Source organism: Nymphalis io, chromosome 12 (genome assembly GCF_905147045.1).
Source record: "Nymphalis io chromosome 12, ilAglIoxx1.1, whole genome shotgun sequence".
Lineage (NCBI taxonomy): Eukaryota > Metazoa > Arthropoda > Insecta > Lepidoptera > Nymphalidae > Nymphalis > Nymphalis io.
In genome coordinates, this window is record NC_065899.1 from 7335897 (window position 1) to 7360371 (window position 24475).

General features: G+C 30.2%; 1 protein-coding gene across 1 annotated transcript in view; it reads left to right on the plus strand.

The window, feature by feature from the left end:
• Nucleotides 1-17872, plus strand: part of LOC126772335 (muscarinic acetylcholine receptor DM1) — a 29510-nt gene extending 11638 nt beyond the window's left edge. The window contains exons 2-4 of the mRNA XM_050492663.1: nucleotides 13143-13251; nucleotides 16615-16790; nucleotides 17086-17872. Coding sequence (XP_050348620.1) covers nucleotides 13143-13251; nucleotides 16615-16790; nucleotides 17086-17872 — 1072 coding nt within the window. The remainder of the gene's footprint in view (nucleotides 1-13142; nucleotides 13252-16614; nucleotides 16791-17085) is intronic.
• The last annotated feature ends 6603 nt before the right edge of the window (nucleotides 17873-24475 follow it).

The following is a 24475-nucleotide window of genomic DNA, read 5'->3' on the forward strand; positions in this document are numbered from 1 at the left end:
GCGCCAATGTCTACAGGCGGTAGTGACCACTTACCAATATGGCCTATTTTCCGTTTGCCTACCTATTTTATGAATAAAACAATGCCTCTAGGTCAATAGCTATTTTTAAATAATGAAAATAGAATTACAATATAATCATGGTAACTATTGCAATGTAAACAAGCTATTGTGCCAATCAAACAATACAGTATGCAACTAGACCGTATCGACAAACCGGATGAATAAAAATGAGTTTCTAATAACTTAATAAAAAAATAGTAAATTATTGGCAGCGGTGCAATATTGAATGTTTCATGATTAATCATGAATAAAAATGACCGTTGCCAAGAATATTCAATTAGAATTGAAATAATATTTTATTTTAAATTCAATTTCAATACAAAATAATTTCTTAATATAATTTGATGAAATGTAAAGTTAGTTATGTAATTTTGTCAGAGTAATAAATGGAATTAATGGAATAAAAAATTAAACTTTATAATTTTAAACGCTATGCGACATGCGCTAGAGGGTTTTTTAAAATGAAGTTTTGCAAGAAAAAAAATATAAGCCGATTTATTAGTATTACCGGCGCTGTCATCGGACGATTTAATCAAATTTAAAAATAAATGGCTACACTCTGAGTGGGTACATTTTCCTCGTCGTGTCCAAGCAATTTGTCACCGTTCGTGTCTCGAAATATTTCAAATGGTGGCAATTTATTAACGAAAGAGGAAACTTATCTTTCTAAATAATAATAAAAAATAAAGTATTGACGCTATTTTCATCTTAATAATAAATATATTTTCAACAACTGTATTATTTAATCTTTAAAAAAAGCCTTTGAGTTATAAAATGAAAACAAGACCTTGTTATTTTATTTATTAAATAGTAATAATTGCGCACAATGTTTATACTATTTTTATAAAGAGGTAAGTTTTGACTCGTTGTTTTTTTTCCGGTTGGATTTTCCGGGCATGGAACTTATGTATTGTTTTCGTTTATAGTTTTATAACGGATATGGACTATGTTTAATGTTTATAAAAGTTGTAGATTTGAAATATAGAACTTTTCTGTCAACGTAGTCGAAGAGAAAATTGTCGGTACAGGCGCTTTCGAATCGAACGCTGCTCCAACGATTATATATATACATGTATGAAAGTTGTGTAAACCTCTAAAATGTCTACAGCGACAGCATACATATATTTTTACTATATTCTATAGATAATTGAAGGGAACCATTTTTATGCTTAAGAAAATTGGAAAAATAACAGCTTTAATTTACTTTTTTGTTACAAAACATTAGTTTTTACTTAAATTAATAAATTTTATTTTAAATACTGTCTTTTATAAAGGAATAGATCGGTTAGCGGATATATATATTTCATTGTGTAAAAATTGCACGGGATAATCATTATTTTACCCGTGCAAAGTCAGGGCGGGTAGCTAGTTGAATATAAAAGCATTCTATTTCCATTTATTCCTTATTAATTCTTGACTATTATGTCGAGTTTCTAGATAACTATAGATTTTCTCACACTATTTAGAACACGTTGAATCGCTGTCAGTCGATACCATCGCTAGCCGTTGTGAGGTAAGGAAGGATATATCAAACGAGAAGGCATTATGCGCGTATCTGGCTAATGAAAGGGAAGGACATATGTCTTTGTGTTGCGGCTCGATTGTGGTAAGTTTGTATGCAGTAAGGAAACACCTTAACGAATATGTTGCCCTGGTAAAAGTGTATTCATGGGCCATATATTTTACCATTATTTTCTTTGTAAACCTCGAATAAAATTTCAAAAATTTTTTTTTTCATTTTGTATTTTATTTTTATGGAACGTATCTATCACATAAAACAACATATATTTGATTATATTTTATTAGAGTAACAGATCTGGTCAGGTAATGGCCAAAGTAATTATTTTTTGATAATTTTTTATATAAGTGTTTATGATGTATATCTAATATAAATGAGCAGTTCTTTTATATAAATTGATTTTGTATATCCCGGAAACGGATCTAACGATTTGGCTTAAATCTTGATAAGGTATTAGATAAGGTTTTATTTGTTAGCCGAAATGGCCCAGTGGTAACCGATGATCGCGGGTTCAAACCCGGGCAAGCGTCACTGAATTTTCATGTGCTTAATTTGTAATTATAATTCAACTCGTGCTTGAAGGTAAAGGAAAACATCGTGAGGAAACCTGCATGTGTCTAATTTCACTAAAATTCTGCCACATGTGTATTCCACCAACTTGTATTGGAGCAGCGTGGTGGAATAAGCTCCAAAAGTTCTCCTCAAAAAGGAAGACTTAGCTCAGCAGTGGGACATTCACAGACTGTTGTTTGTTAAGTTTATCTATATGTGAGTGAAGTGATAAAAAAGCAGTGACAATATGAATAAATTGAATGGACAAACCAAACTCAGAGACTAGCCTTAAAAGTTGCAATGGAATTCTCCATTGCAGCTTTCCTTGACGTAAAAACCCAATGAATTGATATTAGCCTGAATTCCTTCGCTCTATGTTTTGAATCCCCGGATGTACCGTATAAGATAACTATTTCGCAAGATAGTTGATAACGTATGTGTCACCTGACCTGAAGGTACATTTGTGTTGAGCCGAAAATGTTGCGTAAAGATTTTGGTCAGTTGTATCAATATTTACAATAAATGCTTGTGTTAGGGCGAAAACCGACCACTGTCGAAAAAAAAAAGTAATATTTAAAGGATTGAAATATTCAGAAAACATCTCCCATTTCGACGGAATATACGACATCCATTTGCATTAATTTAATTAAGATAACGACATGCTGCGGCCTAACTTGGACCGGCTGATTAACTTGAATGAACATTGGATATGGAGATATAGATTTTTGATTATATCACATTACTGAGTCCTAAATTATCCCATAATGTTGGAACTACATAAAAACTTAACTTTTAATGCAAAAACAAACATTACATCATGTTTTTGTTACAATATGATATTTTATGGCTCTTAAATTGCCTTATTTTTTAATAAAGCCTTAATAAATAATATTATGTGACTAATCAAATAGTTGTTACTATACAAGGTACATACCGCTTTATGCAACGTCAAGTCCCGTACCCGTACCGATTGTCCGGTAGAGGGCGCTTTAAAGCGATAAGATTGCCTTGTGTATTTTTGGGACATTTATTTTGTCTCTGTATGTTATTTTATTCTTTAATGGACAATGAAGCATATTTCCAAATAAAAAAAAAATATTACAACAAAATTTGTTTGTTTATCAAGTTTTCGTTTTAATTTCAAATATAAAAATTTTGAGATGTTAAGAAAAATACAAATTTAGAAATATATAAATTACTAGATGCTTTCGCGGATTTGAACCCGCAATCTTCGATTAAGATTCACGTCGCAATCTCTGCTCTATTTATTAATAACAAACAAACGAGAAACAATTACACTGTAATTTATAATGTAATATGAAAACTGATAAATTATTTATACACAACAAAATTTCCAGGCCTACAAAAAGTGTATTTCATATAGAAAAAATAAACAACTTACTTAATGTCAATTAAGATTTTAGTGAGAAGTCTCATTCAAATTCTACGTCTTTCTGGTACAAAAAACCTTTAATAATTATAAGTAAATTATTTTACAACATTCTTCTTCACCTCGTGGCTAGCAGAACATAAAAAAATATAAGTAAATGTACTAGCCATTAAAAAGTCTATATCTCATTTCAAAGAGAATAATTTACATCAATTTGATATCATTATCAAACAATCGTTTTTGTAATAAAATTTCGCCAAACTGTTTTAATTATTATTTAAATTAAAATTAAAAAATAAGTAATTAAATTATTCAGCAAATATTTTTCGCCGCGAGACTCGGTAATATTTTTACCATAATATAATTTATCAGTGTGATATAAAATAATTTATAGTCAATATCAAGTTATCATTACGCTCAAATAAGTTTTCATCTTAATATCATGTTTATTGTTAACGCATTGAAATCATTCCCTGTACTATACAATTTTGTAAGCAATCCCTATCGATTTTTCAATTTGCCAACTCATGTTAGACATTGGAAACTAATAAGGCTACATTGTAAAACTCGGCAGAATACTGATACGCAGTACAATTCCGTAGTTCTTTTCATTTCATCGCTCTGTTTTATAATTCAAGTACCTTCCACATAGTTACAGTCTTAAACTTGTCAATTAGATAGCTGTACTTCTTGATCAAGAGCTAAAGCCCCAATGAGAGTGAGCTGAACGAATGATTGAAGTAAAATACAATTGTGGAGAAAATAAAACCGTGGGGAATAGTTCCACAACGAGGCACGGTGAATTGTAAAGAGGATTGATTTTGTGTCCAGTGCTTTGACGAAAATAGAGTGAGGCTGGTTATATTTGTATCTATGTTTTGTGTCTAAATGTATACTATATTCATTCAGTAGGAAAAAGGAAAAGCTTGTATAGTTATTAATAAATTTTGGAGCTTACTTCATTTTTATTTTATTCTTTTAAAATAGGTAGGCAAACTGTAAGAAATATTAACAATCATTAAAATCTTCAATGAACTAAGATATTATATCCTTTGTGTTTGTATATACGCTGATTCACTTTGAAACACAACAATACTAAATATTGCTGTTTGGCGGTACAATATTTGACGAGTGGGTGGTAAACTGGGGGAAGGTCGATAAGTGTTGCAGAAGTTCGTCAAATATAATTAAACTGGTTATAGTGAAATATTTTTCAGTACTATCCAGCATCAGATGCATTATCTACATAAAAAAAGCACGAATAATATCAGCGATGCTTGCCTGGATTTGTATACACATTCTTCGGTTAAGATCCACGTGTCCAATTAAGCCTTGGTTGATTAGATCATCATATACATTGCCGGTTGTTAAAACTTGAATAGATAATAAAGTTAGATATTTTCATAGTAGGGGAAGTAAGCTAAATGAAAGTAGGCAGGTAGGCATTATAATAAAATCTAAGTATATATCAGAATATATATTCGCCCTTTATATTCCAAAATAAAATTCGTATACTGGTTTTTTAACTATATCTGCTTCGAACGATATACCAAAACAATTTTGTAAGAACAATGGATGATGTAGATTAAAAGTCCTAATATTTATCAATATTTATTTATTTATGTATCTTATATATCGAATGCCCAGCCATGGCAACACTCATCAAGTATCATGTTCTTAATCTGGATTCATTTCAAGCCGTTTAAATAAGATGTCCTTAAATTTATTTCACAATGTTACGTAAAAATTTTCTTTCTTCTGAAATTCAATAAAGGACTTTTTCAAATGTATAGCAGTTCAAACGTAAAAAATAGTGCCATTAACTTTTTATAACGAAAAATGACTTAAATAGTTAATCCTGACAAAAAGACGTAACAAATAGTACCTAGAGATAAAATAAAAGCGGGCTTACAATGTTTTGCGCTAAAATATCCAAACAGAAATAAATGTAAATTGTGCTGTCAGAATGGACGATATAATCTGACATCACGCTTTTCTTCGCGAAAAACAAGTCGGTTTTTTAATATGACGATTTTTACGCAAACAACACATAAATGTAGCAATTAAACGTACCTGAAACTGTCTGATAAAATTACACCGTTTGTTCGTTTAAAGATATTTTTAAGTAACTTCAACTAAAAACTAATATATACAGTGTTTGTTTTTAACAGTACAGTGATAGCCTGTGAATGTCCCACAGCTGGGCTAAGGCCTCCTCTCCCTTTTTGAGGAGAAGGCATTGAGCTCATTCCACCACGATGCTCCAATGCGGGTTGGTGGAGTACACATGTGGCAGAATTTCAGTGAAATTAGACACATGCAGGTTTCCTCACGATGTTTTCCTTCACTGTATTTGTTTTTAAGTATTCATGATTATCAATTCTAAACTATTGTCATGAAATATATTGTTAGATTTTGCTATACGCTACATGTTTATTATATTTATTATAAAAATACTTTTTGGATATATTGTCCAATAGGTTAAAAACAAATTCAATCCAATTTCACTCAATCTTTTGTTAGTCTCGGTGATGATATAAATAAAATCCAGTATACTAAGTTTAATTTGTTTTTAAAAATATGTTAATTAAAAGCTTGTTTAGAAAAAATACTTTATAACATTATTAGAAAAGTAACTACTTACAAAAAGTCTGAAAAAAGATTTTTCTTTTAGGTAACGCATTAAATAATCCTGTTCTGCTTGACGTTAGTAATTTAACACTCCTCAATACCAAAGCGCAATTTAATATTCTATAAGAATACTTTTGTTACTACGATTAAAGTTTAAAACGTATTTTCTTTAGATAATTAATTTATTCTTGTCTGGAGAAAAGGTGCTTTTATATCGTCAATGTAATTGTTAAAGATTGATATTCGTTGCTCTTCATCAAACTATTTATGTATTGTACAATGTATCTTTTATTTCTTGAGCTTAGAATAGTAGAAAGCAAGATAGAACTGTATATCAAATTTGTATTTGACGCCTTAAAAAAATAAAATTATTTTATTTCAAAATATGTGAGGCACCAGAAACATTCGTGAGCATAATGATATTTAATTATATATATAAATTAAAACTAAGAATAAAAAAATGGGTCCGTCATCACTATGATTTTTAATTGATAAGTTAAAATATTAAAGTGTAAAGCCAGTGTTTTTATTATGTACCTAATAAAAATTAATATACAGTGGTATTGTCTCGGACACGCCTTAGTCCTCTTTTTTAGTTGTCAGTAGATCATATAATTCAAACAACTTAACTCCATTGAATATACTCTTTACGAGTACGGTCAAGGTATAAGAGATTATTTAACATAAAAAAATAACTAAGAAACTTTGGCTGTATATCATAAAAGTGTGTTTATATTAAATATGATGCAGGTAAAATAATTGAATGCTATTTTTCTATAATAACAAAATTGTCATGAGAACAAATGAGAAACACATCAAATATTTCCAACAAAAGCGCAAAACAGTGAAGTAAAAACATATATATCTCCGAAAAACGATTTCATCCACCTTGAAAAAGACTGGTTCACAATATAAAAGGACGGATAATTCAACTAGACAACACAAAATAAACTCTAACTAGTTAAGCATACAGCGCTAAATTGCCTGAGACGGAATACTCTTAAGACCGTATAAACCATCTGAGACGCAGTAAGCACTCTCGTGGATTTCTATCTGTTGCTTGACTAAGGAACCATAAATGCTTAGGTGAGTCAAGCTGTTATCGTTCTTTTGAGTTTAGTCTTTAAGGTGAGTTTTGATTGTCGTAATTCTGAGTGGAGGTCTGATATAAGAATGTTTTTTCCGCAAGTAGTCCTGCGAATTTCAATCTTATTAATGAGCGGAAAAGTGCATTATTCCAAAACGTTTAAAAAATAAAATGAGATATACACATTCGTAAAATAGCTGTTCAGATACTCACGATGTTACTTTTAATAAGAAATTAGAGCTCAGCTTAAAAGCATTTTCTACTTTCTTTTGTTACGTATCTTTGTAGTAGGCACAGATATTTTTCTAACTGTGGTAGTGATATAAATTAAGAAGTATAAGTTGTATCAACTGATATAACATTAATTTGTCCGCGATTTCAGTATCGTGTTCACTGCAACTCGTAAGCGCATATGCTAAGTGTATTAAAGAAAGCGAGCTACCCATGACGCTTCTTTTAAGCAGAAAATAGCAAAGTAAACTACAAAAATATAATACGAATTTTCTATAAGTCGGCTTTGATACGGAATTTGCTGAATGAAATTCGCGTTTAGCGTTTGCGTTTTCCTGACAAATGAGATTTGGAAAATTTTCAAGTAAAGAGTAAATATTCCTTATATAGGTAAACCGTTTTTCATCTCATACTACATGCAAGCTTTTTATCAAGCGACATAGGATGCAGACGTACTCTTTTGTAACATAAAAAGTTAGCGTTTTCGTATTCTCAAATTTTTCTCAAAATTCATTTTTATTTATGATCTTTAAGAAATAGTATTTAAGTCACGTGCAGTCGCAAGTTTGATTTAGCTTATAACAAATATTATTTGTGTAAAGTAAAAACATCTCGATCGACTGAAATATATTTAATTAATTATATGTAATGTATAGAATAGAATAGAATATGTTTTATTGTACACCAAAAGAGTTACAGAACCATTTTAAACACAAACACAAAAGAAACTAAAACTATTTTGTACAAAAGGCGGTCTTATCGCTAAAAGAGCGATCTCTTCCAGACAACCTTTGGGTGAAGGACATGAAATAAATAAATAAATAAAGCGGTAAGGAGGTGTACTAATCATCTCAATTTTTATTTTTTAAATAAATATAAATATAATTTATATTTATATGGTATTAATTTCATTAAAGTAAATGATAACTTTTAGGTGATGCACGCTAATGTTTATGTTTGTTTACGTATGTTTGTATTGGTTATAGATGTGTATGTGTGTGTAAAAGAACTGACATCTTTGTATATTTTTAAAAATGGAATAATATGGTTTTTAATTCATACAGCCTTATTTAAATGTAGATTGTAATGGGACTGACGTTAATGATAACTTCCCTTGGATAAATCGGAAAATAAAACAGTAGCAGTTGTAAAAAAATTGAAATAATATCATTGAATATTCAGGTAAATATATTACATAACTAACCTTCTTTTAAATTATGTTATATGTTATCTTTATCACATATTACTTGTTTTTAGTTTACTTATTAAACTAATTAGTATGATATGTACATAACTACGTATAAGCTTTTAACTGCGTATAGCACTTTGGCTACAAGTCAAAAAAATTTAAGGCCATTAAATAACAAGTAAATTAAAACATTTTCCGACCATTTTTACATTAACAAATCTGCAATGCATTAAATTTCAAAATCAAAATAATATTGCATAGCTAAGCTTACATATATATAATGGGTATGCAAACGGGCAAATGATGGTGAGTGGTCATAACTATATATACAATATATGGTGGCGCATTGTATACCACCAGTATACAATACGCCGCCGCCGCCGACGTTAGGAACGTTAAAATATTTTTAATAATTTTATTTAAAAATGTGACCGATACAGGGTCATCAATTCAATTATTCCAGGAAGAAGTTCATTATAAAATTATCATTAATATTATTTTATAATTTCAAAAAACAACGCAAGCCGCGTAAAATGTATTCCAAATAAAATTATTGTTCGTTTACAATTGTAATTTAATCATTTAACTGAATAGCCGGTATATATTTATATTAATAACATTTATTATTATTAATCAAATTATTATATAGTATAAAGCCGCTTTCTCGTATGTTTGTTTACTTTTAAACAAGATTTTTATCTGATTTTAATAAGGCACAAAATTTAAGTATTTAAAAAAAAGCTTACACTGACAAATCCAAAGAAATATATCAAATTAATCTAGTTCAGTCTAGTCAGCAATTAAAATCGAAATTTGGGCTTACTGGTTTTTTGTCTAGACTAGAATTGTAGGTCTTAAAATCCATGACAACACAATGATATTTATCTATGTTTTACAAACAAATCACAGGAATCATTTTTGTGTTTTATAAAACGACGACGACGAAATGACGAAAACTATGAACAGATATTTACGTATGAAAATAAGTGTGGTAACTCAACTATTCAATATACTGGTTTACATGTTATTATTATTTAAAAAAAAAACTACTAGGTAAAATTGTTTCATTACGCGTGTAAATACATGGTGGCTAGCCGATAATAAATACAAAATCATCTCGTTCACCATTAAAAATATGCAAAATTGTTTTTGTTCGCACGAGATAATTAATGTACACTAATTACCTTATAAACTAAGTAGAAACATAAATCCCAGACTTTAGATTAGTTGTAGAGTAGTTAGAAGATAAGATAGAATTTAATGGTTCTCAAAGTTGGTTAGCTCCTTTCCAAAGTTATAAAGATGTTAATTTTATGGCCAAGTTTTAGTAATTTTGAAATCATGACCAGTCATCGAAAGTGGGGCTTATCATCAGTTCATAAGCGAGCAATAGATGCTTGGCGGGGAGGCTGTAGGTAAAGTAAAGTAACAGTAAGGTAACAATGTAAATATATATCTTACTGTTGGGTGAAGGCCTCGTCTCCTCTGAGGAGAAGGTTTGAAGTTTATTCCACCATGCTCTAATAAGGGTTGGTTACCTACGTAGCTGATTTTCATTCTACCTCCTATATAGTATTATAAACGCAAAAGTTTATAAGTTTAAAAATCACCATATGTTCTTACAACTGGGCCATCATGGTTTGGTCGGGTATCACTCATACACCAATCAATTGCCTGTAATTCCCTCATATGCCTGTCATCCGGTTGAGGGCGAGTGAGCCAGTAATTAACGGCACAAGGGATTAGCTTGGATCCTATTGTTGACGATGGATGGAATGAATTGCTCAGAACAATGATGCCAATCTATTGATATTACTTACCTTTGAGTGCTAACGTCCAGGTAACCAATTAACGAATAAGTCGACAGTTAATAGAAAATATTATTAGTAAGTGTTTATTTTTGTTATAAAACCTAGTACCAATTTGGTAACAAACCAATTAGCACTTTTATTTTGATATATTCAATATGGCGTCGTCTAAATAACACAAGGTCCGGTTTTTATAATTTTATATATAGCTTTTGCTTGAATTAACTTGATGATTGGGTAAAATTTATTAAATCACGTCATTTTTTTTCGGAGCGAGTATTTTACTTATTTAGTTTCAAACTTTATTTCAATCATGCTAAGATGTAATAAATTAAAGGTAATGCTACCACTGTTTCCGAATGTAGATTATATCAATAAGAACCGGCATGAAACTCAATGGTTGCTCTTTTACACCGATTCAATTACATCTTTTCTCCTTGGTTATCATCCGTATAGTCTTTTATCGAGTAATTAATTATATTAATTATTCAAGCTTTATTTCAATTAATGTATTTCACATTAAATTTAAACTTATATTAATAAGTTGCCAAAGTTAAACATATCTGCGATATCTTATTGTAGAAACGAATACAATACCCAACTTTTTATAATATACATAGATGCAAGAGCAATCATTGAGAAAAATATTAAAAATTAAAATTGTACGTTAGCTGATTTTTCGATCCAGTTTAATTAATAAAAAAGTGATATTCAGATTTTCTGAATCGGTGAAATTAATTCTTAGTAATAATATTTAAAAGTGAATTTGGTCATATATGTATTGCTTTTATGTTGCAATGCTGCAGCCAATCCAAATCCAAAATTTCGTAAAATTACATTCAATGACAGAACAGGTTTTCAGTGTTCTTAAATTACACAAACCTATGTTTGTCGATAAAAAAGAACGAAAATGAATATGCAAAAAATCGCCGTAAATAATAAGTGCATTGATAATTACATTTAAAATTTGATTTCAAAGGAAATAGTAAGAGTAAAATAGATGAAGACAAGAAATATAAAAATTAGCGTCAATGAAAAGGACGGGTAAACAAAACACAATGCAATTTAAATGTATCCAGCGCAAGACTAATCTAGAGACGATTTGGAAGCGACCAATTTCCACTTGGAGAATGGAAGTCGCTGTCTGACATTTTAAGTTAAAAGAGTTTACGACTAATAAAATAAAAACTTCTAGGGAAAAAATATTTTGAACGCAAGGCGTTCTTTACGAATGCTGTAACAAAAGAATCGTGTTTGAAAGAAAGAAGAAGAAATAAAAACATTTAAAAAAAATACTTACTTGTCTTTGAACGCGCATGATGAATTTTATTTAAGACAATATTTATATGTGTGTGACTTAAGACTTTTCATCACGTTTTGGTTTTTTTTTTCATTTTTCATTTCAAGGCTTAATAAAGTTTTCTTTGTAAAAATCGCTTTCTCTTGTGTGTTATTCCACGTTAAAAATCGTATGCACTCTGGCGTAATGCCAACTTCTGCTCCGCGTCTATTCATCTCGCCTTATGTGCTTTTGATTAACCCCTACCTCATGCGTATGTGTGAAACCAAAATACTGTATATACACATATATACAAGTAGATACAAGATGTTTATAGTGGTTGTAAGTCTGGATTTACCTCATTTAGCCGCAGATGTATTTGAGATGGATGCTGGTTCTTATAAAATGGTATGAACCTTATGGATGTATGTCCAACCGATTTTTAGAATTCCTACTGCACAGTGTGAACTAATATGTATCAATAATCATTTTTTATCAGTTCATATTAATAAATATTTAATGTGCCTGCTGTGGTCTTTTCTCTTAGCAACCTCATTTATCACAACCATCAGCAATTTGTAATATTTAATAAGAATTAAAACTTGGTATCGATTGCTTCTTCAAATAGTAGTTGCGAAAAATATCACAGATAATTAGCGATATGATTATCGCATATCGATAATCACAATGGTAATCAACTCGACATCAAATTAAAACGAATAAATAGATCTTTCTAGTTTCTTGTGTTAAATATGATCAGCTCTTGTCCCCACATGAAACTCAACCTATACAGTCAATTTGCAATCCTTACTACTGTTTTAAATGCAAAAGTAAATTTGTTTGTTTGCTTCGCTATAACGTCTTAACTACGCAACCGTTCATCATGAAATTTTGTATACATGTTGTCAGGACTACAGAAAAGAACATGGAGTACTTAACTAATCACACCCGGGCGAAATCTATTTTAATGAATAGTTTATACTTTGCGTGAGGCTCAATGTAAATTACAAGCAGATTCTACTACTTAGGCCGGAAAAGATTTGAGCAGCTCTAGTAGGAAGGCGTACCCGTTTTTAATATAAAAGGGAAAAATAAAATTCATTTACATAAAAAAAAAATTATAATCTTTGTGGTTGGTATTATTTAAACACATTAGCTTGCCTTATATTGCTAACAGCGTTTAGGCATTAAAAAGTATTATATTTACGTTTATAATGTAGGTGTAAATGCAGAGCAAATTCTTAAAGCCAATTTCATTGTTTTAATAAAATAAGTTTTATAAGTATTTCGTGGCGAAACATACTTAGTTTATTCATAGTCTCAAATATTTTCAAACTCAACTGTCTTATATTCACGCTGGGTATGAATTGATACTAATATAATTTTATCTGTACAGTGATGAGACCCGAGAAGTGGACGGTCGTACAAGGTCCGAATCTGGAGACGCTGATTCAGTGTACCACGTCAGAGGTGCGCTACATGACACGCGTTGGAGAGAGCATCAGGTTTGTGATATATAAATATTTTTGATGTCTTTTAAAAATTGTGACCTTATTAATAATCAAATTCTATTATGAACACATGTTTGCCTTTTTAATCTTGAGTCTATTTTATTAATGCATTAATTATGGTGTAATCTTAAATAATTGGCCGGAACAACAGTACCAACTACATTTGTATTCGTTATTTATTTGTTAAAAATATTTGTTGATGTAGTTTGAGGTGTAGGTACTAAGTCAGTAAGTAATAGGTAAAAGTAAGTAAGTAGGTAATAAGTCAACGTGGTTGTTCTATAACATCATAAATAATGCATCTATTATGGTCTAATGGCAAAAGTTGCCAGTGATATAGTACCCAATTCACTTACTAGATATTTCTGCGCTTGTAATACTGACTTGCTTGCCGTTTATGTTGGCATTAAAAACCTTATTTTTTTGGTGTTAGTAGTGGCCAGTACTGTATTCAGCTTTACCTATACAAGATCGTATCTTCAGTAAATTTTCAATGGAAGGTCATAGTAATCGTTGAAACAATTCTTACCCGACATATAAAGGGGCTATAAAAACGAAGAATATTTTTCCATAGGTCCTAATTCCAGGTGATATTGGTCGTTTACGAGAATGTAACTTTTCTACTGTTTTCACCTTAATGGCTCATAATTTTGCGTCAATTTATGGTCATTGGGCTCACTGCACTATGACTTTTTGATTTTTCTATCTTATTCGTGTTTGAAATTGTGATATTGTAATATTTATCCGTACATTATATACTAAATTTGAATATCTAATGTGGAATAATGATAATATTTGGCTTACCTGACTTCCATGTTGCGGTTACATGCATTAGGCGGCTATATATTGCTAGTAACGATACTTGTGTTGGAAATAAGCTCCGATTCGAACTGTATAATAACATGTTGCTTAGCACAGCGGTGGATCTAACAGTGTACAGCACTAATGATCACATATTATATACCTAAGTACACTTAGTGTACAGTCCAGCATGAAGCAGCAAAATACTAGGAGTATCCAAATGCTTAATACAAAAAAAAAGGTATTATTATAATATAAAGGTATATTAAATTAAAGGTATATTTCGTAGAGACAAATCCAGCTTACACACAAAATTCTTTAAATCTAATAACAAAATCAAAAGTTGTTATTTTTTTATAGTATAAGAAGGTGGACGATCATATGGGCCACCTGATAGTAAGTGGTCACCTACGCCCATAGACATTGGCATTGTGAGAAATGTTAACCATTGCGTACATTGCCAATGTGCCACCAACCTTGGTGTAATTTACTGGCTCTCTCACCCGCAACACAACAATAACAACTACTGCTGTTTTGCGGTAGAATATCTGATGAGTGGGTGGTACCTTTCAGACGGGCTTGCACAAAGCCCTACCACCGGTTATGTTAATTCATCTTCTTTAATATCGTCATTTTATAAGTGGGCTTAAACTTGAAGCAACAGGTTCGGAATATTGATTCTAACAAAAGTACTAGAAACTTAGACAATTTCTTCAGAAAAGTTTTATTTTTATACAACATTTGTATTTAATTTTATAACTTAGTTTACGATAAGTGCTAACTGGATTATATTTTGCTGCTTCATGCTGGACTGTACTGTAAGTTTTAAAACGTATATATAAAAGGCCCGGTAGCATATCTCTTATTTATAGATGAGTTAAAGAAAATATTGTTAGGTTTTAAATAGGAAACATAAACGGTAACGTTAATCCAGCATTGTTACAAAAAATACTTTATAACATTTTGTAAATCGATCTATTGTCTTAAAAAAAAATGATGCCTTATATAACCACACGAAAAAGAGACTTGCGGTAAAATGTACACGGGCATGTATCGATTGGCTCGATACCAAATATATTTTAAAATTTGTTTATATCTTTGTTATTTAGAAGAGTATAGACTGAACCTATATTGTTATCTTCTGAAAAGCTCTGACGGATTTAGAATAATAATTAAAATGTAATCAAGTATATTATTTGTGTTAAATCTTAAACAAACATTAACTTAGCTATCATGAATACTAGTATATACAAATATAAGTAGGTTATTGTTTTTTATTTAGTTCGATACATTTAAGTTGACACAAAGATTATAATATTTAAGTTGAATACAGTAGATATATTATAATTTATATTAAGTTTTGATGTTATTTCTACAGTGTTTGTTCTGAGGCGTGTTTTGCATCATTGGCACAGCTGCTTCCAATTTGCCAATACGGAAGTTTCGACAGCAACTTTCTCCTGCATGCGATAAATTAAATTTAATTTATAGGGCCCTCGCTTTTAATACCAGAAGTTTGATTTGAGCCATTTAAATCGTTTATTTATTCCATTCATTTTCAGTGAAAGATTTATGTAATTTTTTTTAATGCGTTTTCACACAGTTAAATGTTATAGGTATCAAGTATAATGTCGGACTTTTATATTTATATTTTTATTAACACAATAAATACAATAAATATATAAACCAATTAAGTTTCGAATAATAAAAAATACATTCGAAGAGCAAAAAAGCGCACGTTAATAAAAAGTCATCAAAAATATTTAAGCAGGAAGAAATATATTTCAAGTAATATACAATATCTTAAACTAACAATGTATACGGCAGATTTAATTCAATTATAAACAAAGATTATCAAATAATGAGATTTGAATTAAATTCTGATAATCTATAATAATGAAGGTTTTGAAATTACGTGAGGTTTTTGAATTATTTGAATAAATTAAAGAACGTCGTTTTTCTTCAGCTAGTATCTAACATTACTTGGTTCACAACATTTTCCTAAATATACCAAAGGGTATGTAATTGACTAAATATAAATGTATACATTAGTTTTTTTATATTTATGGCTATGAAATGAAGTAAAAAGGGTTAAAATATAAAATATAGTACCATCGAGGCTAGGCCATGTTATAAATCTTTTTACAAGCATTTATTTTGCGATCACTGTCACTCTTATTATAACAGCGTTAGGCTCAAACTCAAATGTGGCAATATATTTTTGTGTTGGTATTTAGCTAACTTGGCGATATTCCAACAACTTTAAATGTCTCCGGAACGTTAGGCAAATGGCAGTAAGATTGAACCTCCGTTTCTCAGTTCATGTTGGCAACTGGTTTTGTTATCTGATCGCCAAGGTGTGTGTCTAAGTACCTTAATTTGTCCCTTTTCTAGAGATATAGATTTGATGCCAGCAAAATTTCCAGTCTACTTGTTCCATGGACCTTATTCTGGCATTTTGCCAAATTTTATAAACTCTGGCGAACAGTACTTATAGTAATTAAAATGGCAGAAGTTGTATTTTCAAATTAATTTTAATACGTATAATTCATATAGACTGCGTCGTCTCGTCGGCCCAAGCGTGGCTGGGCGGCCGTCACAGAATGGTGCGTTGCGTGGTGGCACTCGGGCAGAGAAGATCTGGAAGACACGGAACCAGAAGAAGAACCTTCCGACCCTGGATACGCGACACCAGTTTCTGTTGAAACACCGCTTCAAAGTTCTGTTTCTAGGTAAGTCTGGCTATAACTTATTATTTGTTGTCATTTTACGTTAACTAACTATTTACATACTTACTAAAACACACGTCATTAGTTATTTACATTTTTTAGCGGGTGATTAATTAAATAATGTTGAGTCTTCTTTCAAATCAATTAAGACAGAAAGAGCGAAATCAGTTGTTAACTAAACAGCCGCTAAGCAATGTTTATAATTAATTTCGATAATTATTAAGTTTAAACACATTCAAATTATTTTTCTTGTTCAAAAGGATTTTCTTCTTAATTGAGATTGTCTATTTTGTCATAGATGTACATCGCTAAATGTCATTAGAGATCCGTATGCTGGGCGTGGTGGATCTGGTGGTTCAAGTGTAGCGGATGGGGGTACATCGCCTCTTCGACGAAATTTCGAGCCGCCTGCTCCTATACCGGCTGCACGAGATAGTCGCTCTCTTCCCCCAAATACTAGAATAAACGCTTCTACCTCACCAGCACCTAAATCTGCGTCTGCTGATTCTGTTTACACAATTTTAATCAGATTACCTGATGCAGACACAGACAGACCTAGTATTAAAATGATTACTGAGGAATCACCACCAACAAATACGCGAACGCAGTATCGACCGCCTGCAAGAGGAGATTCTGAACTTAACTTACATCCAGCAGGCCATGCAGCCTTAACTAGAAGAACGTCACACATACAAGATGTTCGAATACCTCTGAACGCCAAAATAATTCCTAGGCAATTGGCAGGTAAAGGGATAACTTCTAAACAACCGAAAAAAAAGAAAACTCAGGAGAAGAAACAAGAAACAAAGGCGGCGAAAACGCTTTCCGCTATTCTTCTCTCATTTATCATCACGTGGACGCCTTATAATATCCTCGTGTTGCTAAAACCTCTCACTGCATGCACCAAGTGTATTCCGGATGAACTTTGGTCCTTTTTCTATGCTCTGTGTTATATAAACTCTACTATAAATCCCGTTTGCTATGCTCTATGCAATGCAACTTTTAGAAGAACGTATGTTAGAATTTTGACTTGTAAGTGGCATAACCGAAATAGAGAAGCTATGACTAGAGGAGTTTATAATTAGAACTGGTACGAAATTTTTAATATAAATTTAGAAAAAACAAATAATGACATTGATACTGATTAATGACATACCATTTTGATACCAAAATAAGTAATTGCCCAATTTTGGTAATCAACAAAAATAAACGTGAAAAATCAACTAAAATCATACGATTGTAGAATTCATGAATCATAAAATCTGCTATTTATTTCGACAACATATTTCCTATTTTAACATAACTCTTACTTTAATGTAATCGCTAAGAGTTTAAAAATAGGAAAAATTGCGTCACTTCAATATATCCAAGCTTTTCATTTGGTTCGTGCCGCAAAAGACTATTTTCAAACTAAATCGTTTCTTTGCGTGGCGAACGACTTAACTTGGTATCCGTTTCTGCACTTTTGAGTATTTTAAAATGGGATGTAAGTAAGCGTTGCATTTCTTCAAATATCATAAAATCTATTTCTACTGTATATTGAAATTGTCCTGGATTATTTTAAAGCTATCGACTTTATTTAGTTAGTGAGTTTAAAGTCCCGTCCATTGTTAAATTAATTTGTTTGTTTAATATATTTATTACAATAGTATCTTCGGATATCTTTGCTATTTGTAATGATTTCGTTTTCTAGTCTTCTGTTATAAGAAGATCAATATTTAATTAAATCAATGGTTAGTAAAATTATTGCTGAATAAGAGTGAGTAGTGTGTAGCTTAGAAATATTGCAACTGACGTTGTGAATTACAGTAGTAGTCTTTAGTCTCGGTTTAAGTAATTTCTCTAGTCAAACCTTTCTAATGGTGTTCTGGTAAAGTGTGAGCTTGTAGGGTTAAAATCGACGAATTTAGTGCTTGGAAAATGAAATTTATTTGGTGTTTTATGTCACATTATAACATTGTTAATATTTATTGCAATAACGCTTTACATTCTTCGAAAATTGAATTAATGACATTGAGGCTATATTTAAAGACCAAAATGCAGTATATTATGTTTATAGTGATGCGATGTAAGAAAGTCTTGTAGGATGATATTACATATTATCATGCAGTATTCGAGAGAGAATTTAGCCTTGATTTGACAACATGTTTAAACATTCATATGTTTATAATAATTATAGATATGTAAGCAATACTGGGACAAATATCTCCAAAAGGCTTGTAATTTAAATCGTTGTTGTATTTGTGTATAACAAAATACATTTTTTAAATTATATTTGTTGGTATACTATGCTACGAAAAGTTTAATATATCTTATCCTTTGCGATTTATAGACTTGGAACTTTTTTCATCTTTATGGTTACTACTCTGTAAGTGGTAACGATAGTATAAAATGTATAACTAATGCTTTATCTTATAGCTACATTTCATACAACGACTTCTAAAAGTTTTATGTGAATACTAGTTTTAATTACGCCTTTTTCGTAGAGTTCGTGGACTCATTTCAATGTTACCTGACGTGTTAGTCTTTTTCGCATAATTTATTGTGATATAAATATCTGTTACAAAATTGAGGTAATTTGTATTTAATAAATCTGTAACTATGACTGATAGGATATTTTTTTTTTAAATTTATATTTAAATCCTTTTTTAACACCACGCAAACACACATTATACGATTTAAGATTAAAAAAAAAAAAACATTTTGTACACCTCATCGCATAATAATTTATTTATTATTTATTTACTAATCATTATAATTATATGTATTAAAAGCGAATCTAATTTTATATTTTATTATTTAAATTTTCTTTTCTAACTATATAAATAGAATTAATATATTTTTGTCATGTTATCGAATTATTTTGACAAATTCGTTATCAGTCATAGATTATAAAAATAACTTTAGAATTTATATGATTGGAAGTAGAATATATAAAATTCAAATTAATAAAAAAAAATCTAAATGTGTGTGTTTATTTAAACAAACGATATATGTACATAGTAAATTTAATTCCAGACATAGTATTTGTATTCGCGTAAATAATAGTGGATTAATAATAATGTACTACGTATAATATATATAAATGTAACTAAATAATGTATAAATCAGTGTCGTGAAACGTTCCTTTGTCAATGAGATTTTATTGAAATATAATATTCTATTCGTAGTTATATAATACATTACACGTTAAGATTAAAAAAAAAATTATACGAATAAGGTGAATTACGCATTTTAATTGTGCGATATGTTTATTCTACTTTTTATATCGTCATCGTCAAAATATCATCTCGTTATAAGTATATTATTTTGTACCCTATAGATTAAACGGACAAGACAAGAAAATATTAAAACATTAGGTATCTAATTGCTCAATATTATCCCATCGTTTCAAAGAGGTCAGATTTTTTTCTTCAAATATATTTGTGTATTTGGTAATGCCTGATTTTTGGTCACTGTTTTTTGACTAATTATGTCGTGATAAAAAATATAAAATAGCTTTAGAATAGTGTTTTTTTTAATTATAAACGAATGTTTATTACAGAATTAAAATAAAGTAACTTAATAATGTTTAAAGTCAGTTCCTGATTGCTTCTTGTGTAAGAGTAAATTTATCTATAATATAAAATTTACAGATATCTTAGAGTCTGTTGCGTGACTCACAAAATACTAAATGTAATAAGCTCATTGAATATTTTGTGAAGAACAAATTATAACAACGATACAGTAATATACGATCTTTATATTTCTCGTGTTTTAAAATGAAAGATAAGTATTTTGTAGAAACATTTATTTGTGTAGATTGTACGCTTATTTAAAATACATGTACATAACATCAAAGGGAGTTACGATCCACATTTATAAATGTCGGTAAAAATGCGTAATTCAACATTTACGTTCACATTTTTAAAAGATCAAAAATTATTACAAATAAACTTTAAATTATTTCTAAGATTAATTTTATTTGATCATTAATTAGTTTAAAATAATTCTTATTTCTTGTTCAGTTATTTAGTATTTATAAAAAATACGCGTCAACGACATAAATTGTCTAAATAATTTTTATTTTATTTAATATCTATAAAAATTTAATTGTTTAAATTCTTATTAAAAAAATGTTAAGTATACGTTTGATTATATCAATTTGTCATATACAGCTTATTATAAATTAAATTAAAATATGTTAATAATAAAAAATTAAGCCTGAATTATATTTGGCTGTATGAAAGTTAACCTCTGATCTCACAAACATCTTTTGTCTAAAATCCTAAGGTCAATGACCTTTTTTTAATTTGTGATAACTTTTGATCGTATATTCTAAATCCTATTTATATTAACAATGCGCACATTAAGATATCTAGTAAATAATTTAAATTATATTTTTTGTGAATATGTAACGATTTCGATTCATCGTAGATATTATATAGTGTATGTATATTGATGTTACGGCCAATTGTCATTTTCTATAGATTTAGCTGGGCAAATCTGAATATTGGACTTTGAACTCTATTATTAATGAAATAAAGTCGATGGAACATTACATTTGTGTTAATAATATCAAAGCAATTTCCAACTCACGTAATGAGCTCCATAAATTAAATGAATATCGATCAGGATTCATATAATACGCCTAGATTTGGTCGGTTAAATCTTGAAATTGTGGCATCGTAGCCGTAACATCGTTATGTTTTGGAGCAATGATTATGTAATTTTAATATTATATGTTCTAAATTAGTGGATGCTTTATATCCGCAAGCAATAATCAAATTAAAAATGTAACTATTCAATTTAATTATAAACTATTTACGTCTGAATGTATCGTTTCAAAATCGTACACCTATTTCAGCATTGTATGTAAATAGTATCAGACTTCACAAATTTTAAATCTTCATTTTATTTTAATGTTGTAATATAATATATACAAATTCTAAACAAGTTATCGTTAAAATGAGAATGAAATATAAGAGTAATTATTATGCTATGTATGTCACCACATATTTTTTATTCAATTAATTTAATAACCAATTGAATAGTTATATTATTTATTCCGGCTGTGATCACATTCCAATATATAAGCAATATTTACTTCCAAAGAATGAAGTTACGAATCCGCAAAGAGACCTTGGTTTCAAATAGTGCTAGTTTTCCTTTAAAAAAATTGAACAAAATATAAGTAAAGTTTAAATAATTTTTGCAGATATGGAATATTACATTGTTGCTCAATACACATTGTTTTCTCTATAAAATCAACTTAAAATTTGACATTATATCAGAATTTTTTTAAAAGAGATAGAGGATTTCTTGATAAATACAAAAAAATAAATGACTTATCACTTATCTTCTTGGCTTACCTATATAGGTGGTATGCATTTACCACTTGGACACGGGAACGGGCGGCGCGAACGGCGGTGCGAGGCTTGAAGCGATAATTTGCGCAATAGTTCAGAATACGATTTAATATGGAAATTTCATCTTTATTTTTTATAACAACAAAATTTAAATAATAATAAAAAAAACTAAATGTTAAAAAAAAACCTTAAAAACACATAGGAAACATCAGCGAAAAAAAATAGTAAGATACGTTATAAAAATGTAAATAAAAACTATATATTTTTTACATTACTTATTGCGCAAGAAGACCGTTATTTTAGCGCAAGGATATTTTGAGCAACCAGTCATCTTGCTTAACGGCGCAACTTTGCAGTTAGTTAACAAAATTTGCTACCTTGGGTCGCAGCCTCTACGTTCGGGAGGCTCTGTACAAGGGCTTGGGATAACAGACACCTTACGGTAAAAACGAAAATATAGCTTATTTACATACACTCAATTATGGAGCAAAAACGTGAATAACATACACAAAACAAGAACGCCGACTGAACACATTTCATTTGCGCTGTCTTCGGAACATTTTGGGCATCACATGGCAGGATCGCGTGACAAACGAGTCTGTTCTAGGCGAGGCACAGCTGCCTAGCATCACGGCCATTCTCAAAAAAAAAAAAAACGGTTGCGGTGGCTGGGACACGTGCATCGAATGGAGCAGACTCGTCTTCCAAGGCAAATACTACTGGGCGAGGTTGCGGTTGCGAAAAGGTCTGTTGAGCGGCCTATGCTCCGTTACAAAGATTGCGCTAAGCGTGATATGGTTGCGTTTAACATCCCTAGCAACCGATGGGAGGAACTGGCTGAGGATTGTGCCAAGTGGCGACGTCTTATTCACGAAGATCAATCAAAGCATGACGATGCCTGGTTTGAATTATTAAAAGATAAACGCACTAGGCGTCATGAGCGGGCTTCAAACCCCCGCCCATCTGGGGGCGCATACACTTGTCGGGTGTGCGGCCGAAGGATCCTCTCTCGCATTGGTCTCTTTAGTTATGAAAGCAAGTGCCTTCGCGATGCTGCTTAAATCATCTGTCAAAGATGCAGAGGCCTATATATATTGCGTATAAGTAATTTTTATGTTCAGTATTTCGCTGTTAATTCAACAAAATTATTTTTTGTTTCTAGACTATTTCTATCGCCCATTGCGTCGTCTGACACTAGTGCGATTCGTCTGGTAATAATCACAGTTTGCGTCGCCGTTCGCCGATGCCCGTAGTTTGCTTGGTATATTTTCATGCATTTATATCAAACGCGAGGCGCGTCGCCGTTCGCACCACGCTAATATACGCTACAGCGAATTTCCTGTAGCCAGGCCGTATATAATATACACTAGTCGCTTTTCCTTTGTTTTTTTTTCTTAAGAATGAGGTCTCCAATCTTTAAATTATTGCAGGGCCTTAAGTTTACCGAGATCCTTCTTTTTTAATCTAAAGGCTATATATAAAAAGTATACCCTATTATTTTGCCTTTATTTAAATTAAAAATTAAAATAATTTAAAAATGCAAATATATCAGGTACAATAATGGGATTTTTTCTGTAACGGTTACAATTTTATAATTCTACTTTCAACTCATTTTATTTTCAACATCACATTAAATAATCGTATACAATAAAATTGTAAATAGTCACAGAAGTGACATTTTAAAATTTACAGAAAAAAAAATCACGTGTCTAAAATATGGTTTTAGAATTCATACTTTTTATAGTCATATTTTTGTGCGTGTTAATGAGCGTAATATTATACCCGAATATCAGTTTCATCCCTTAGTTTAGGGGAGCGTGAAATTGCTTTGTAAAAGGGTTTAATTTGATACAAAAATATCACATAGAAGTTAACGTGTGCTTATATTATATTGTACATAATTATTTTTAATTTTGAGGCTGGATTTTCCTCGACCCACTTTATGTTTTAGAATTAGCCGATAAATTATATTATTCAACGTAATAAGTTATTAGACATCAACGATTTACATTATACTATTTTATAATATTATTTATATATATTAATGTCATCAATTAGTAATTATGTAAATAATATGTGTCTAAGTATATTTGGAAGTTTAAAATGTTCATAAATACATGAGCGGTTATTTTCTTTCGATATTATTTAGGTTAAATAATCGCAGGTCGATCTTATTTAGATTATAAAAAAACATTTTAAGATAAATTATAAGGTTTCAGTATATTTTTAATGTAAACCCATTATTAATCGAGTTTTATAAAAAATATCCTTAATTAAATTATTTAAATTAAAACAAGGGATAAAAATGAACTGAGAACTTTATTAATTAACAAAAGTATC